This window comes from Podarcis raffonei, chromosome 9 (assembly GCF_027172205.1).
Source record: "Podarcis raffonei isolate rPodRaf1 chromosome 9, rPodRaf1.pri, whole genome shotgun sequence".
Classification (NCBI taxonomy): Eukaryota; Metazoa; Chordata; class Lepidosauria; order Squamata; family Lacertidae; genus Podarcis; species Podarcis raffonei.
In genome coordinates, this window is record NC_070610.1 from 49,509,670 (window position 1) to 49,527,052 (window position 17,383).

Consider the following 17,383-nt stretch of genomic DNA (forward strand, 5'->3'; position numbering starts at 1 on the left):
ATGATCCTCCCAACTTTATGGCTGACATAATGCTAACCTTTTAGGCTTTCATTACCTGAGATCAGGATATCTATTGGAACATCTTTCTCCATATGAATCCAGCTGTGCCTTAAAGTCATTCTTACAGCATCGCAGCTATGGCAGGTGGCAATATGGGAACAGGCTCCTGTGGTGCCTTGAATAAGGAATACTCTCCCCAGGAAGACTTGCTTGGCATTTATTTTTATATTATTTCAGTGCCAGGCAAATACCTTTTCATTTTCTTGAGTACTGTCATGATATTTCTACAGTTTCTGGTTACTATGATGCTCTTTCACCTGTTACTGATTCTTCTTTTTACTGTGTTCTGATTATATTTATTCTTGTATTTGTATACTACTACAGGAAGTCATCCAGGGGGAAATTTATGAAGAGTGAGATATAAATTCCTGGCATAAATGATGACCAAGCTCTTGACCTTTGGTTTAAAGTAAGTATTAAACCAAAGAACAAGAATTTGAGGGAAACAATGATATATAAATAGTGATATATATTGACACCTGAAGTCAACAAGCTAAACATTAAAAGGCCCAATCAATTCATTTATTTTAATTGGCTGACTCACTAACACCATGAGACGACACAACTAATTAAATATTTGACACCTCATATCGAAGCACAACACATTGTTACGTGTTTTGTAATTATTTTTTCTCAATGATTGACTTGACTTTAGAGGTTGATGAAGTTATGACCACAGATCTGATGGAGGCTGGTTCCAGTCTTCTCCCATTATGTCCTTCAGACTGAAATCTTTGAAATATTCTAGAAGATGGCTATCAACAAAACATAAGAATATCAGCACAAGTAGTTAAGGTCCTAAATATATAGCAAGTTTTTTAAAAAAAAAACATACGTAATTTTAAAATGATAGCTTTAGGGCAATACTGTTTTGGATAGGAGCATCTAATGTAGATTCACCTGATCTGCACCTCCTGGGCTGAAGTGCAAATCAGAAGCAGGCCAACTTTGCAGAATCCAAATTTGCTTGGTATTCCACTCATTGAGGTGGCTGAGCACTGGGTCTCTTCTTTGTGTTCATTTTCTCCTTGTACAATCTCAGGAGATTATATGGAGAGATAAATGGCTGCCCCCTCCCCATTCAATCCAATGGTGTACCAATGCCTTTTTCTGTAGTTTTCCCTAGAATGGAACATCATCAGTACCTGTCATTCCCAAAGGGGGATTCATACTGTTTTTAGCAGTGTCCAGTGCCAGATTTACATATAAGCTAAACAAGCTATAGCTTAGGGCCTCACTCTCTTGGGGGGCCCCACACAATTTAAAAGAAAAAAACTGGATATACATTTCCAAAATATAAGATAAAAAACAAATAAAATAGAACCTACATAGAGCAACAGTGTTTTGTGTTGTGTAGGCTCCTATTTGTTATGTGCAAATGGCTTTAGATACCTATTTGGTCCATAAATTACCATATAGCATATAGCATATATTCAACACAAAAAACATTGACAATTTGTTGTTGACAAAGGACAGGTGGACATATAAAGGGTCCCATTACCTTCAGTAGCTTAGGGCCTCATCAAACCTAAATTCGGCCCTGGCAGTGCCAGTTGTGATTCCTCCATAATGACAAGAACTAGGGTGGTAGATTGGTTGGACTAGGACTAGGGAGGTCCCCACTCAGCCAAGAAGCTTACTCGGTGACCTTGGGCCAGTCACAGTCTCTCAGCCAAACCTGTCTCACAGGGTTATGGCAATATTATAATGGGTTCCTTGGAGGCAAGGTGGAATATAAATGTAACAACCACAACAACTTATGCAATTGGTAGCCATATGTGCTAAATACAGGACTGAACAAGCCTTCTAGACATAAGACATAATGGATGTTGGCTGATAATATATAGTTATCCTTCACCACAAAAGCATTTCCAGAGTTAGCTGAGGAAAAGGTATGTTCACTGCACTGTGGAAAAATGAGGACTGGCCTATCGTCCCATGATCCAGTCACCAGTGTTCCTGTATTTACCGCTTTTACACTTCATAAAATAGGTCCTAGCAGTACACTATGAACTTGTCAATATGAAGAGTAAACAGCATAAATACTCAAGTATATCCCAATAAAGAATGAAGGATTTTCCTAATGTGTTATGTAAGCAGTTACCATCAAGAATAAAAAGAAGCTTCAGGAACAGTTGGAAAGCAATTTGAGAGAGACGTGGGTGTTTTGTACTCACAAATTAGGGCCCTGCCCCTCTTTGATCTCTTCTTGTGGTGTTGGATAAAGTGCCTCATACATTCTCCCAATACCAGACCCATGGATTGCATATGAATTCATCTTGTCCACACCGGGGGGGAAGTAGTCCCAAGGAATAATTGCTGTGCCATTCCAGGTACCCCCATTTATATCAGCTTTAAATGTCAACGGAAGTCCTTTCTGCACAATGGAACACAAAATACACTCTAAAAACGTCATCACTATTTTCACATAAAGTTGTATCAGTACAAGATATTAAGCCACATAACCATTTTAAAACAAAGTTTAGCACAATGCTTAATTATCAAGATAACACTGAATTGCTGCACTTGAAGTTCCTGTTAGCGCTTCTGTGAAAATGTCAGCTGTTGTTTTAAACATTTATAATACCATTCTATCTATTCAAAAATTTAATACAGAAGTTCAATTAAGAGAAGTGCAACTTTTGAGTTTTAGAAAGTGCTTTAATATAATGAACAAAGAAAGATATTCATGTCATTGGAAGACTTTCAGGTAGTATACAAAAAAGTAAGTGGACTTCTTATTCAGTTTCAATTTCAATATGTCCTCTGAGTAACCATCTGACAGAACGGATTAAAAAGGAAGCATAAATCCCTGAAGCCAACATTAATTCAAATAAATAGCAGGAATTACAGGATTTCATTTGTAAAGAGGCAACCACCAGCTGCTTGCAAAAGCAATTACACTAGCTCTTTACAGAGATGCCCTAATTGAAACTATTGGTATTGAAGTTGTAACATTAACATCAAAGGAGACGGGTAATAATTTAGATATAGGAATGTGCCAAAGGCAGCATTTGCATTAAATCTGTGCCACTCTAGGAGCCAGCTAGATCCCTCAGAGATCCATTCCTTCCTTTTCCAGGAGGCCATATCTTGGTAGACTGACATTGGCTATGTACACACTAATCTGCTTGTAGCACAAAAATGCAGTTTCTCTCAATCCAGTATTATTCATGTTTGTCCTCAACATACTGCCTTCATTGTTGATTGATTCTAGATCCTGCTGTCCAGAAGGGTGGTTGCAGTTTAAAAAACATCCCCTTGATTTGGTTATCTACATCTTTCCCTCCCTGCATATACCCCAGGTGAATAAAAGAGGAAGTGAATGAATGAATGTTGTAATATACTTGTATGCATGAAAGGGTTAACTTGAGCTCAGTCATCATTTATTCTCAAATAAAATGTCTTTACAGACGTACACTTTGCACTGTTCCACAACTGCCAATATTTGAAGTTCAGAAAGGTCGTCAGGCTACTAACTGACCAGCAAAAAAACCCAACAGCCCAACCTGTGTTCTTTTAAAGCAACTTAATCTGCATAAATCAACAGATGAAGCTTTTGACTCCATCAAGGTCAACATTATCACCTGCTCATGTTTGTTTGCCAAGCAATCATTACAAGGCACAGGAGCAGGGTAGGACCCACTGAAAACAATTTGAAACCCTAAATGGAGGTTGATTTATGGCCTCTGGGCACAGATGTGAAGTTCTGCAGTCAAGTCCTGATCTGCCATGGACACACAGTGTGACATCAGACATGTCTCTCTGTCTCCCGTAAGCAGGGAATAATAGTAACTGGTCTTTCAAGTGTGTCTTTCAATAGTTATTGTATTTGGAACAGATTCCTTCTCTCCATTCCGTTGCTTCCTTGATTTCTTCTTTTCTTGACTCACATTTCTCCCTTTTTGAAGCCCTCTTCAGGCATTCAGAAGAACATTGTGGGTTTAGAGTGAGGAATAAGCATGCACATGAGCCCTATGACTGTCATACATTCAGTGCCCAGGGGGATTCTAACCAGTTAAATATAGCTAGAATCCTCCCTACAGTCAGGAAACCAGGCCCACCCAGGATTCCAATTACATTCAGCTGAATGTGGTTAGACTCCCTCTACCGACCTTTGCACTGAACACACAAAGTTCAGGGGAAGAGGGGGTACGATGAGTGTGCATGGGAACAATGGGGGCTGGGCCAATATGTCTGCCGCCATCTCCATGCAGTCTCTCACAGACTTTTGATTAACTGAAGAGGGCTCTTGTCTCCATTTTTCTCTCCCCCCAAACCTGTTTCTCCCTTCTGCTTCCGTATATAAACTTAAGCAGCAGAGTAGAAGTTGCTGCTCCCCTCTTTGCAAACAGCAAGGAAGGTAACCTGAAGCACAACACCAACAGCAGGCAAAACTGAACATTATATTCAACTAAGCCCTATTCAGAGGAGACCCACTGAAATTAATGAACTCAAGTTTGTCATGTCTACTCTGAATAGGACTAACATTCAATACCATCCTAACACCCACAGTTTAATTTTGTTTATGAAGCTGGGAAGGAGAACATCACTCTTCTCTCCAGCAACTGCCAGATCTAATAATAACTTTGCTCCTGGTGACAAAGCAACTGGAATTTTGGGGCTGTAGTCAGAACCCTTTGTTTAAGGATCACAGTTAAATACTGATGATGGCAAAGCAAACAAACCACCCTGCACCTGTTAGCTCTGTCTGTACTGGTTTCAAACACAGAATTATTATTTGTTCAGCTCCAATAGTAAATAGGTTATTCAATAAATATTCTGTCAGCTGTGGATTTCTGCTGTGAATTGCTCTCAGTATTCTTCACCTCAAGTATATTGCTGGATAGAACCCAGAGGGTGTTGGCATCCCAGATAGCTTATTTCATTTTCTGGGAACAATGATACAGCCACATTTTCATCTGTGTTTTAGACGCCGCATCTTATGCTGTATATTAAAGTCTAAATGCAATCAAAACTGTTGTTCAGAAGATAAGATTCACACGACAATTGTGTGTGCTTTGAAGCAGAATTCACAAGTCACCTTGAACCAGGCTGGAGTGAATTAAATGAAGATTACCATAAAGGACAGTCTTAAGCCCTATTAGTTCAGTGGGACTTTCCTTGGTAAGTGTATATAAGATTGCAGCCTTAAATCATGAATAAACCACAAAGAGAAAGTTTGATTTAAGTTGCTGATTCTAAATCAGACTTCTCATTTCCACTTCAATTGTTTCCTAAACAAAATCTCACAATAATTGTTTGATATAACTCTTAAAATTTGTTGCTAAAACACTAAATAGTAGTATACTACATAATAAGGAAATTTGTGTGTGTGAATTCACTCTGTCCTGCATATATTTTGCTTAACATCTCAGGTTTAACACTGATTTAAGAAAGTACAGGGAAAGTGAGACCCCACCCTCAAATACCTTTCACATCTGTACAAACATTGTTATCTGAACATATTTCTTGATAACAAATGAGAAATATAAAGCTAGGCTTGATTCCACAAAATTAATTTCTTTTTCTTATTTAATTTCAGTGCAATTACTGTGCATTTACCTGACATAAAATCACTGAGAACACACCCAGGTGAGCTTTCAGATATCATGTCCTAATCCGGAAACCTATAGCCTTGAGTGCTGATTCCTTGGTTTCCTCTTTCCAACATTTGCTGAGATGCCCCAAACTAGTACTAACTATAGTACTAACTTCCAATGCATGGTTTGAAGTAGGTTTGCAAACCAGACTTTGGGGATTACTAACCTTAGTTTGCCTGATTTGGACATCACAGCAAACTGTGGTTAGAGCAACATGAAAATGGAGAAAAGAATCAGCAGATGAGAAGGGAGGAGGAACTGCATGAGCTTGCAAGCACATCCCCATTTATGATCCTCTAAATTATGGATACTTAATGAATTGGACTTGATGACTATCCAGCTTCATGACTGAGCAGGGAATATCAATCCAGATTTCCCCATTCCAAGTCCAACACTATTCCCCATAACACACCTGCGCTCGTATTATATGATACTGCTTGCCGAAGAAGTAAATAATGTGTTCCCCAATTCCATTCTTATAGCATGAAAAGTTTTTAGAATAAGATGTTCTTACTTATCTAAGATCTTCTGTGAAAGTATATCAAAAACTGAAAAAACAAATCATTATAATATATGCCATATAATTCCTATTCTGTTCACATTGCACAGATATAAACTGACTCATGATAAACAGTAAAAACCTACTGAAACAGTAACATATTGATGCTGTACAAAATTCTGAAATATGATGGTATGCAAATAATTTATTATGAATCTCCATAGCATAACCCATGATTATTAGCTTCTAAATGTAAAATGCCTTTTTATGGGAATATATATGCATTGCTTATAATGGTTTTAAGGAATGCTGAATTGCTCAGCACTAAATAGAAAGGGAAATGGTCTGAGATAAATTTATAGCATAATAAAAACTTTGATGTAAATGCAGGATGTGCCAACAGGTGAGAGATTTTTTTAATTTAATTTGATCGAATAAGCTCCATGGAACCAATTTGCAAATGATTTGCAGATGTGTTGGCATTGCTTAACTGTATTGCCATGATTTATGTTACTTAACACTAACGCAGATGATGAAATGAATTTATTGTCTGTAATTACCACAACAGAAGAAAAAAAAGCGATCAGAAAGGAAAACGAGATTTAAAACAAAACCAAAAAACCTTGAACACAGAGAATGGCTATTTAAACTCTGTTCATAAAGCAAACTGTGGAAAACCATTGATTTAATTATACTGCAGCAACCAATTGTACCATTATTTGCAATTGCTTGCAAAATTCTTTAGCAAAATGACCTTATCTGATCTGGAGAAACTAGGTCCCATTATTTCATACACTCATTTATGAGTAATTTCCGCTGAACATCCATTGAAAATTATTCATGAATGCATTTTAGTTGATGCCATGGCCAGGACCCCCATTAAGTTAAATAGCGGACATTTAGTAATCAAATAACTTGGTGCAAAAATATTAGTATAAAAAGAGCTGCAATTTTATAGAGTTTTACTCATCATCTTAATCCCTGCAGTGAACTAAAGATAGTCACATTAGGTGGCAATCCTAAACTCACTTACCTAGGAGTAAGCCCCATTAAACTCAGCAGGCTTACTTTTAAATTGGCATGCATAGAATTCCACGCAGCTGTTTGCAACTCTGAAGAAGAACACATGGTGTTCTTTTGCTTCGTTTTACACAGTAATAGAAGACTGGGTGCACAATGTGCACATAATAATATTCACAAGTTTTATGTACTCAGGATGATGAAAAAAGGTAGAGGGTGGCACCCCCTAGCATCTGCTGCCTAAGGCAACTGACTCACTCTACCTAATGGCATGGTCGGCTTTGAAGCCACCCACAAAGATGCAGAGGGGTTATGTTAATGATTTATACATGCATTCTATAATGTCAGCATACACAAATGTGAGAATCATTGTGTTCATAAAACAGGAAATATACAGACAGCATGCTTATCAAACCTTACTTGGTTAAATGTTTGCTTCGTTTAATTTAACAACAGAAAATTTTCATGCAGAATTCTACTTACCTCAATACAATCTCCTGCAGAAAGAAGTAATACAAGATGTTGGCCATGCCTAGCAAAACAAAATCATGAGGATGAGGGGTGGGTGGGAATCAATGGCATTGTCAAAACAGGTTTCATAGGAATACAGAACAGTCAGCGTAACAATTTAATGAATTCCATAGCAGATTATAGAAAAGAACAAAATGTTGTGAGTGCTGCCATAAAATGGAGTATGTTGCCTTCACTTTGGGTAGACTTAGCTATTGTTTTCTGGAGCTAGGAAAGCTCAGGCTATGTATGCATTGCTGTTTACTCTGGCTCCAGTGCACTCCCACTGCTGGCGTTTGAAGCCATGTAAACATGACGTAAGCCACAATCTATAGCTAACTTACAGTTTCTTGAGAAATATTGCTGTTTGATGTGTGAAAACAGAAGCCATGTTCACTTCACAGTTAAGCTGAGGTATGTACATTTGAGATAGTTACTGCACATGCTCAAATGACAACTTCATTGATAGGCATTCAGGAGAATGTAACAGTGTGGGACTTCATCTATAAACCAAAGTCTAAAATAATAGACACAATGCGTTGTTTACATGGCAAAACTTACGGGCAGACTTCCACTTCCAAATAGTTTCTTGTTGCACTATTCAAAAAGAAGGATTCAGCCACTGTGAAAGAAATAATACCAGAATGCTAGTGTGTGAGGTTCGGAAGGAAGGGGAAAGAGAATTAACCAAGGAATTTTATTATTATTTCAGAAAGGCAAGAAATTCTTCATCTTTATCATAGTTCACTCTCACATCTATTAAATGTTTCACATACAGTTTAACTCAAAAGTGCATGGGTTCTTGTTTCAGATAAGATCTTTCTATGGATTCTGTAATGATTTAACAAACTGGTTCATGTCTGGATGAATCTGGTTCCCCTCCATGTAATCCATACACTGTGATTCAAAAAACATGTTGACTTAGTCATGTCCAAAACCTTGTGCATACGCAGTAAGTGAGTAAGATTGTTGACTTTCCCCCCCTTTGAACAACAAACCATCTTCTAAAACCCTCAATTTCAAAAGTGGTTTGCCATGTTACATGTGTGTGAGGGGAAGGAAGGGCTCACCTTCAAAGCTCTTTGGGGTTCATGGGACTAATTATTTAGTTCTTTGGGTCCTGCCATATCTATGGGTGCTCTGTGATGACTGCAGACACTTTAGGTTTCTGTATCTCGAACACTAAAGTTCATGGCAGGAGTTGCTGTATTTTTATGGACCAGTATCTGCTTTTATTCATATCCATGGCATATTTCATGCTTTGTTTGTTACTTCATCCCCAGTGAACAGCAGACCTTCATAGCATACCACAAACTCCTTTGAGAATTCCCATCAATTTTAGAAAAGGTTAGCTGTGTTTCATGTGGAACTGCTGTTTGGGATGCCCAAAGTCCTTCCTCCAGCATGCTGAATTAGCTGAGTTGTTTTAAAAAACAAAAACAAAATGCTCTTGGCTATTAAAATGTTATCATGTTATTACAAAAAGTTAAAATCCTACTACATTTAGTAGGAGCTTTCAGAGGTTGAAGTAAGTGAAGAATAAAGCTGTGTGCATAGGGCAAATGTAAATAATGACCAGGATTAAACAATGATCTGACTGTGCAACCTTAAGTGGAAGAGGCATGAGGTACAGACTTCCAGTTCTCAAACACTGGTTTCAAAGGGACTGTCTTTGCCAACTCTAAGCTGAAATAGGGGGGAGCATGATCCTGGGGTCTCTGCAATGAATGAAGGGACCTTAGATCCAGTTTGCCCAAGCCACCTTTTGGGCTACTGTGAGAGAAAGAGCCACCATCTCTAGATATATACCCATCGAACTATTTCCGGCATAGCAAGTCCCCACACACAACCTCAACAGGCATGACCCTTTGCCAGCAGAGATCCATCTCTACAACATCCCACCTATTCCAGTTAGTGCTCATGGCACTTTGAAAAAGAAATGCACAATGTTCCTTCATTTTGAACTTGTTTGGCAATTCAATTAACAGGAAATACTTCATCTCAAGAAGCTCTGTATGCATGAGCTCTTGATGCACATTAATACTACTAGAAAAAACTGCTAGTTGAATCAATATTAATTTTCTAGGTCTGAAATGTTACCACTTTTTGTGTTGTATACCCTTCATAAAACCTCACCTTCATAGTCCCAAAGGCCATCAAAAGGCTTTCCAGGTTCACCAGGTGGAGCTGGAGGATCATCGAAGAATAAGGAGTTCACTTCCATTACTAAGCCTTGAACACCAGGTTTAAATGTGATAGTCACTGGAGCATGCAAAACCGGTATGCTGTTCCAGGTATTTACAATTTTATATTCTACCTATATAAACACATTAAAAGCGATAAAGATTTATATTATCTGGTTCCAACAGAGTTAGTCTGAGGCTCTTACTGCTACATTTCCACAGTACATTAAGGGCGTTTTTCCCATATTGTGCTATTTGGACAACCTAGATATTGCAGTGAATGTGACTGTAGTCTTCTGGGGACAAACTTTCCCCCACAAAGGTTTCCAATGTGCTGAATCAGATCCAAATCAATTAAGCATGCTAATTAGAAAACAAAATTTTTAAAGAAGTACATGCATGTTAGCTGCCTAAGTGGCTAATAAAAAATACTAATAAAATTTTCTAATAAAAAAATATCATTAGCAAATGTAGTTGAAGCAAAATATTAGATTAGGAACAAAAATGAAAAGTGCACATTATGTGATTTAAATGTTACAAAGTTTTAGCTGTGGTTGTTTACTGGAATACTTGCAAACATTTTAAGACCATGACAACCCAATAGCATATATTTTCATATCATTTCTGGAATATTTTGGGTATGTGGGGTGCCTGGAAAAGACCCTGATGTTGGGAAAGATTGAGGGCACAAGGAGAAGGGAACGACAGAGGATGAGATGGCTGGACAGTGTTCTTGAAGCTACCAGTATGAGTTTGACCAAACTGCGGGAGGCAGTGGAAGACAGGAGTGCCTGGTGTGCTCTGGTCCATGAGGTCACAAAGAGTCGGACACGACTAAACGACTAAACAACAACAATTTACATTTCAAAACAACATAGGCTTTCTAGGTACAGTCACCTAAAAAACAGTAAAACTTTGAAACTCCCTAGTCTAGCTGGTACTGTGCTCATTCATTCATTTGATATCAAATCAATTATAAGTAGGGTGGGGCAAGTGATGTGGAGGAATATACTGCCACATGCTAAGTCCTCTGAGCCAGGACACAACAGAAGGTGAGCAGGTGATTTATTGTTCTTTTTCACTATGCCAGCTCCAGACCAGTACAGCCCAAGGGCCTGGAGACTGGGCCCCTCCAAGGGCTCTGTATTCAACAGCCTGCAGCATCCTATTTCAGAGCTTCTGATTGCTTTTGCTGATAGGGCAGCTGCCAGTAATAGTAGTTTTCTGCCACCTTGGCAAAGCTGGCTTCCTGCAGCAAAGGACACCTGGCCCCAGTGGCAGCCCTCCTCTCTGCTGCCAAAGGAGCACCAATGCACCATACAGCCTGTCATCTCAGTAGAAAGTGCAATCTATTTTATTTTACTATACTATACACAAAGAGAATGCAGAAGTTTATGGGAGTTGGAATCCCAATATTTGCAGAGCCACAGGTTAGCCAGTCCTGTGCTAAATGAATAGTCTGGGGGAAAGTAAAGAGCAAATCTATTTCCACCTGTAACCAAAAGGTGGTTTGCCAAAATGGGCAATCTCAGGGGTACAGTACAGCTAAACTTCAGCTGCTGAAATGAGCCAAAATAGAACGCTTTTGAGAAGCAAGAGAACACAGCTAACAGCTGTTCATCTTGCAACATTCTAAGTCAGTGCAAGATTACAGTTCCTTTAAAATGTGAATAGGAGACTTGATGAGAAACACAGCATCACTGCACTTAACTTTTAATGCAATCGAGAAAACAGGTAACAGCAGGTGAGACTTCACCATTGCATTGCATTGTATTTAATCTCAGTAACTGCTATGAATTTTTTAAAAAATACTTTTCACAATGTTCTCATTCTCTTAAAAGTGCAGCATTTTGTGTAACCATATATAAATTCTCACCTGTCTTGTTTCATCCCTCGGAAATTTTGCCTCATGATCACTGAACACAGCACTTTCACTTGGAAAGAAAAGACAGGTAACAATAGATGAATGGAATCTACCTGCATTAATCTGTACTACATTGTTTTATTCTTGAAAAGCAAAACATCAGTTTAGAAACTGCAATCCCATTAGGATTATATGGAACCAATGTGAGGTTCTATTTTGAAAAAAACAAAAACACAACTTCTAGAAGAAAACTTAGAAGGGATTTCCTAAGCATAACATTGTTAACTTTAGTCTCCCATCTAGTGGCAAAAAGCAGTAAGAGTCAAAGTTTCTGCGATAAGCCTATTAACACAATAATTACGGGGGGAGCAAGACACCTTAATTTTATATATACGACTATAAGAGTGATAAAATTTCATAGAAAGTGCAACAACACAAAATTCTTATTTTCAAAACCTTGAAAACATTTCAGGAAGTATTAGGCAAGATAAATCCTCATTTGGATTGATCTGAAAGACTTAAAACGATGGCTGTAGGTCTTATCACGATGTCTGTCCACCTTTGGTCCCCACACAGCACTCAGATGTCACCCATGGTTCCTAAAATCTGTCAGCATGTGACAGTGACCACACCCCAGGAACACCTTCACCTTTCCAGCTAAACTGGGTGAGGGTAGCTGATGAGTTTCAAACTCTCGGTGAGTTAGGGATTTTCTCTGCTTTTGAAGACAGGCTCAAGAAGATTGAGTGGATGAGACCAATAGTGGGTCCAACAGTAAAGAAGGTGGTTTCTGCCTGTGCTATAGAGGGAAGTGAGGAGCAGGTGGGGCTTGTCAACCTGGGAAGGTAGTCCATCTAGGTGAAGGAAAATTCTGACCCTAAACCTCTCCTGCCTTGCTGGATACCTTCAGGAAAAGAAAAGGCTAAGGGGTAAACCCTATACAAATCCGGAGTGGAGTCTGTAAGATGGTTGGATGGCATCTTGTACACCTCTTTCCAGCAACTCCTGCAGCCAAGCTGGTGTCAAATATATTACTCTGCTTTCCTTTGGTTCACATCAGTGAGGTGAAGGGGGGGGGTCATGTCTAGGGAGCCCAGGACCACCATACAACACTGCCCAGGCTTGTGCTCTGGGGAGGTCACTTTGGTTACAAACACAGAGGTCTGACTTCACCCCCAGAGGTACACTCCATTGTCTCTCAAGATAGTTGGATGCCAACAAAGATTTTATCATGTAGATGGATGACTCCTGGAATTTGTGAACAAAAATCACAAAACATTGCACTGGTTTGTGTTATATTCTTGTAGCTGTTGGGAAAATATATATTTAAAAGAATGATGAAGTGGGGAGGGGGGAGTCCTAGCAGATAAATGCATGTGTACACCTTCCTGCATATGCAATAATAACACTGTGGGGGGATAATGGGTTTTGTTTTTTGGTACTATGTTAAACATTTTTGTGTTTTTATAATCTAATCTGATCCTCAGATGAAGGGCAGATATAGAAATTTTAATAATAATAATAATAATAATAATAATAATAATAATAATGAAATAGGGTGTTTAAGCAGAAAAGTAAGTAAAAACCCTTGCTTTTAAAAAGAAAAAGAGAACCATGACATTTCAGGACTCAAATAATACTCATTCACAACATCTGCATATGGTGTACACTGAAGCAGTACAGTAGTGCTGAGGGTTTGTTTCCCCCCAAACCAATTAGATCACTTCTACAGAGCTTATAACTTAAACCAGGCTCTTTAGTGAAGAACTTTTCATCCACTCTGCACTGTAACCATCTGTGTGTTGGAAGAACAGATTTGTTCTGCTATTCTCAGTCTCCTCCCTTTTATTGTAATGGCTCCCAACTATCCCTTCTTACAATAGGGAATAAAGATTCTGCTTTATCACTATGCAATCCACTTAATTTTTTTTATAGATGATAGATAGTTAGGTAGATGATAGATGATAGATAGATAGATAGATAGATAGATAGATAGATGATAGATAGATAGATAGATGATAGATAGAGATAGATAGATAGATATATAGATAGATGATAGATAGATAGATAGATAGATAGATAGATAGATAGATAGATAGATAGATAGATAGGCAGGCTGGAGAAAGGAAAAATCAACCATACGTATTTAACAAGGCTTTCTTTTTCAGTTGTGTTACAGAGGAGAACTGAAATGAATGATATAGAAATAAAGTTAACTCGTACCTGCTTAGCACGAAGTGGTGGGCAAAGTCAGGAAAGCAGGCAGCAATAAAAGCCACAGCAAATAAAGTATTCATTTTTAAAAGCTATCGGACAGAACAAAAAATTACGTTTTATATACCAGCTAGGTGAACAAACCTGAATAGCCATTGGCTTTGGAGGGTGTTTACTATATAAAGAAGAGGTAATTGATAACACATCCTGGCCTTGGCAGTGTTTTAATAATTGACTAAGACTTTAGTTTGTTACCTGTTACAGTATGTTAAAGAGAAGCATTTTAGTCTGGTACTTAATGAGCAAAATTCAGCATCCTAATCCTTGTCAATCATTCCAGCAGGATACCATGGGTCAAAGATCCTGAAAGATGTCAAGAGATCCAGAATGATGAGCAGGATCACACTCTCCCTGCCTTTTGCCTGGTGAACACTGTCTAGTTAACAGAGTATCTAGTAATATATACAGTATAGAAGAACACCCGATCCATTTTTTAAAAAGAAAAAACTTGAGTGAAGACTTTTGCAATATTTGAAGTCCAGTGCTAATTCTAGTATACGTTTTCAAATCTGCCTGACTTAATAGGGAATCACAAGTTTCTCTCGATTTTAATATAAACAAACCCAGATTAGTTAGGATTAATATTTAAATCTCATCAGGTCTGAAGACTTGAATCCTAGAATGCTCTAAAACATCAGCCTAAACCTATAAAAGCAATTGTAAGTCAAACACTAGAGGCTACTATTTCATTATCTGTCAAATTACTTAGCTGAAACGGTTTCCTGTTTCAGGGGACAAAGAGCCTTCTGGAAGTAAACGAAACATTCTGAGATCATGCTTCAAAGGGAATTTTCACAAAAGCAGAAGTGGCAAACCAGTTCAAATTTGCCATCTGCAATAACCTGAAGAGCTCAATAGCTTATTGAGGCTCAAGCCATCTCCATTCTTGTTAACAAAACTGTAAACAGTATTTCAGAGTGTCCATACTGAACTGGCAAAATGACTTTGAATCAATAAGTGTTAGCACACATAACAAGGAACAGCCACTTAAACATCACCTTTACAAACTTTAAGAGAGAACAGATTCCTAAAGCCGACTGAAGAGCGTAGGCCCAACATATTCTTCAGCTAATGCAGCATGAAACTGGAACAAAATGTTCTTTCCCCCCACTCAATTCTCCTAGATTTTGTGCTTAACAAAATGGGGGGGGGGCTGCACTGCCACCCACAAGCACAACTTAATCCCAAATAAAAGTACGACAAAAAGGACAAAGGACCCAATCATGGGTGTATATAAAAAGGGGCTTAATATTTCAAAGGGCAATAAGGTGGCTTTTATTTTTTAAAGTATAGGATTTTCAGCGGAAAAGGTAAAGCTGGATTGGTGAAAAAATACAGGTTGCCATTTTGATGCCAACAGTATGCTACATAAGCAACTTTGCTTCTTGCATTCAACTACGGAAAGGCCTTGGCTTCACTCTAAATAGACATTATGAGACTTTAATCAAATCTGATTTGATTCTGTCCAGTTTGGATATTAAGAACACTGAATATCCAAGGCAGAGGTTGTGAATGAGTCCTTCTAATTCATGTAAATTGCAATATTCTCAAAAAGGGTAATTCCATAGTGACCAACATAATATTTGTAATCTTCTATACATAATATTTTGTGTACAGCGGTACCTCTAGATGCATTTGCATCCTGAAGCGAACACAACCTGCATCTGCAGGTCGCGTTTCGCTGCTTCTGCGCATGCACATGACGTCATTTTGAGCATCTGTGCATGCACAAGCAGCGAAACCCGGAAGTAACACTCTCCATTACTTCCAGGTTGCCGCGGAGCGTAACCTGAAAAAGCTCAACCTGAAGCACATTTAACCCGAGGTATGACTGTATTGGCCAGTATTAAGGCAGCCCTGTTCAGGGAAGTTTTTAACGTGTGATATTTTACTGTATTTTTGGTTTTTATGGAAGCCGCCCAGAGTGGCTGGGGAGGCCCAGCCAGATGGGCGGGGTATAAATAATAAATTATTATTATTATTATTATTATTATTATTATTATTAAACTAATTGTGTGTTAACTTGATTGATGTTCCCTTCAAAAATAAAGAAATAGGCCAGATTGTTTAAATGATTTCTTTTTATTGTATTTTAAAAGTTGTGACTAACACAACAGTTTTACAACCACAAGAATTTATCTGGACCTTAAAACAATTATATTCTCTAAAATTATGAATAAAAAAATCAGTAAGCAATATACACAGTTACTGTTATTGGCAACTGTGATAAAGTTTTCCAGCATATGACCTGTACATAAAACATAAAATTCAGTGACAAACACATAAAAATAAATGCCTTCAGAGCAAGACACTGTGTTTATGACACTTTACTTTGCATTCACAAATTGTAGGTATGCACCAAATCCATTTGAAAAGTTGCAATGCCCAAAGGAATTTTGCCTTGGCTCAGTCAATACTCCATGTCTCAAATTCAACAATAACAAAGTTGCCAATTGACAGCAGTACTTCAGTGACTGTTTCTGCTTTCTTTCAGAATAATCACATTTCCCATATAGACATCATCCCCTGTGTTTCTTCTCATTTTATTAAATGAGAAAGCCAACTTTTCAATACAATGAAGGGTCATTAACCTATTGTCTATTTTCTTGGAGAGGTCTTTAACCGAAGATTAGGAAAAAAGAAATTCCAAGTCACCTTGAATGTCATGCTGCTGGTTGTTTGCTGAGGTATAAAATGCCATTTTGAAAAAAAATGCCGGATTATGAAACTTTGGAAAATATATTTAAAATGATATGTTAACTACTATACATGTAAAAATGGCAAATGGGTTTGTAGGTTGCTATTTTCATGCAATTCCCCAAAACCACTTTTAGATCAATAATAATAATGATAATAATAAATTTTATTTATATCCCGCCCATCCCAGCCGAAGCCGGGCTCAGGGCAGCTAACAACAATAAAATAGTACAACATTCTAAAATCATGTCATTATACTGTAAAATTAATTCAAATCAAATTGATGGCAACCATTAGGCTAGAGTTCTGTGAGGATTGCCAAAGGAGGGTGTCAGGCTGTGCCCTGACCAAAGGCCTGGTGGAACAGCTCTGTCTTGCAAGCCCTGCGGAAAGATGTCAAGTCCCGCAGGGCCCTAGTCTCTTGTGACAGAGCGTTCCACCAGATTGGAGCCACAGCCAAAAAAGCCCTGGCTCTAGTTGAGGCCAGCCTAACCTCTCTGTGGCCTGGGACCTTCAGGATGTTTTTGTTTGAAGACCTTGTTTGAAGTTCCTCTGTGGGACATACCAGGAGAGGCGGTCCCGTAGCACCAGTCTACAGCAGATGTCAAACCGACGTATAAAATGGTTCTTTTGTTTATACCCAAATGCACCATACTCTTTCTGCATTGTCCTT

At 38.3% G+C, this 17,383-nt stretch overlaps 1 protein-coding gene across 1 annotated transcript; it reads right to left on the reverse strand.

Annotated features, from left to right (window-relative positions):
- Positions 1-560: 560 nt before the first annotated feature.
- On the reverse strand, positions 561-15,593 carry LOC128421116 (UPF0462 protein C4orf33 homolog). Its single transcript, XM_053403402.1, has 7 exons — positions 13,963-15,593; positions 11,752-11,809; positions 9,829-10,009; positions 8,254-8,314; positions 7,666-7,714; positions 2,238-2,437; positions 561-815 (listed from the first exon to the last, which is right to left on the reverse strand). Exons 1-7 carry the CDS (start codon positions 14,034-14,036, stop codon positions 728-730), a joined length of 711 nt encoding a protein of 236 aa, XP_053259377.1. The 5' UTR covers positions 14,037-15,593; the 3' UTR covers positions 561-727.
- Positions 15,594-17,383: the final 1,790 nt, after the last annotated feature.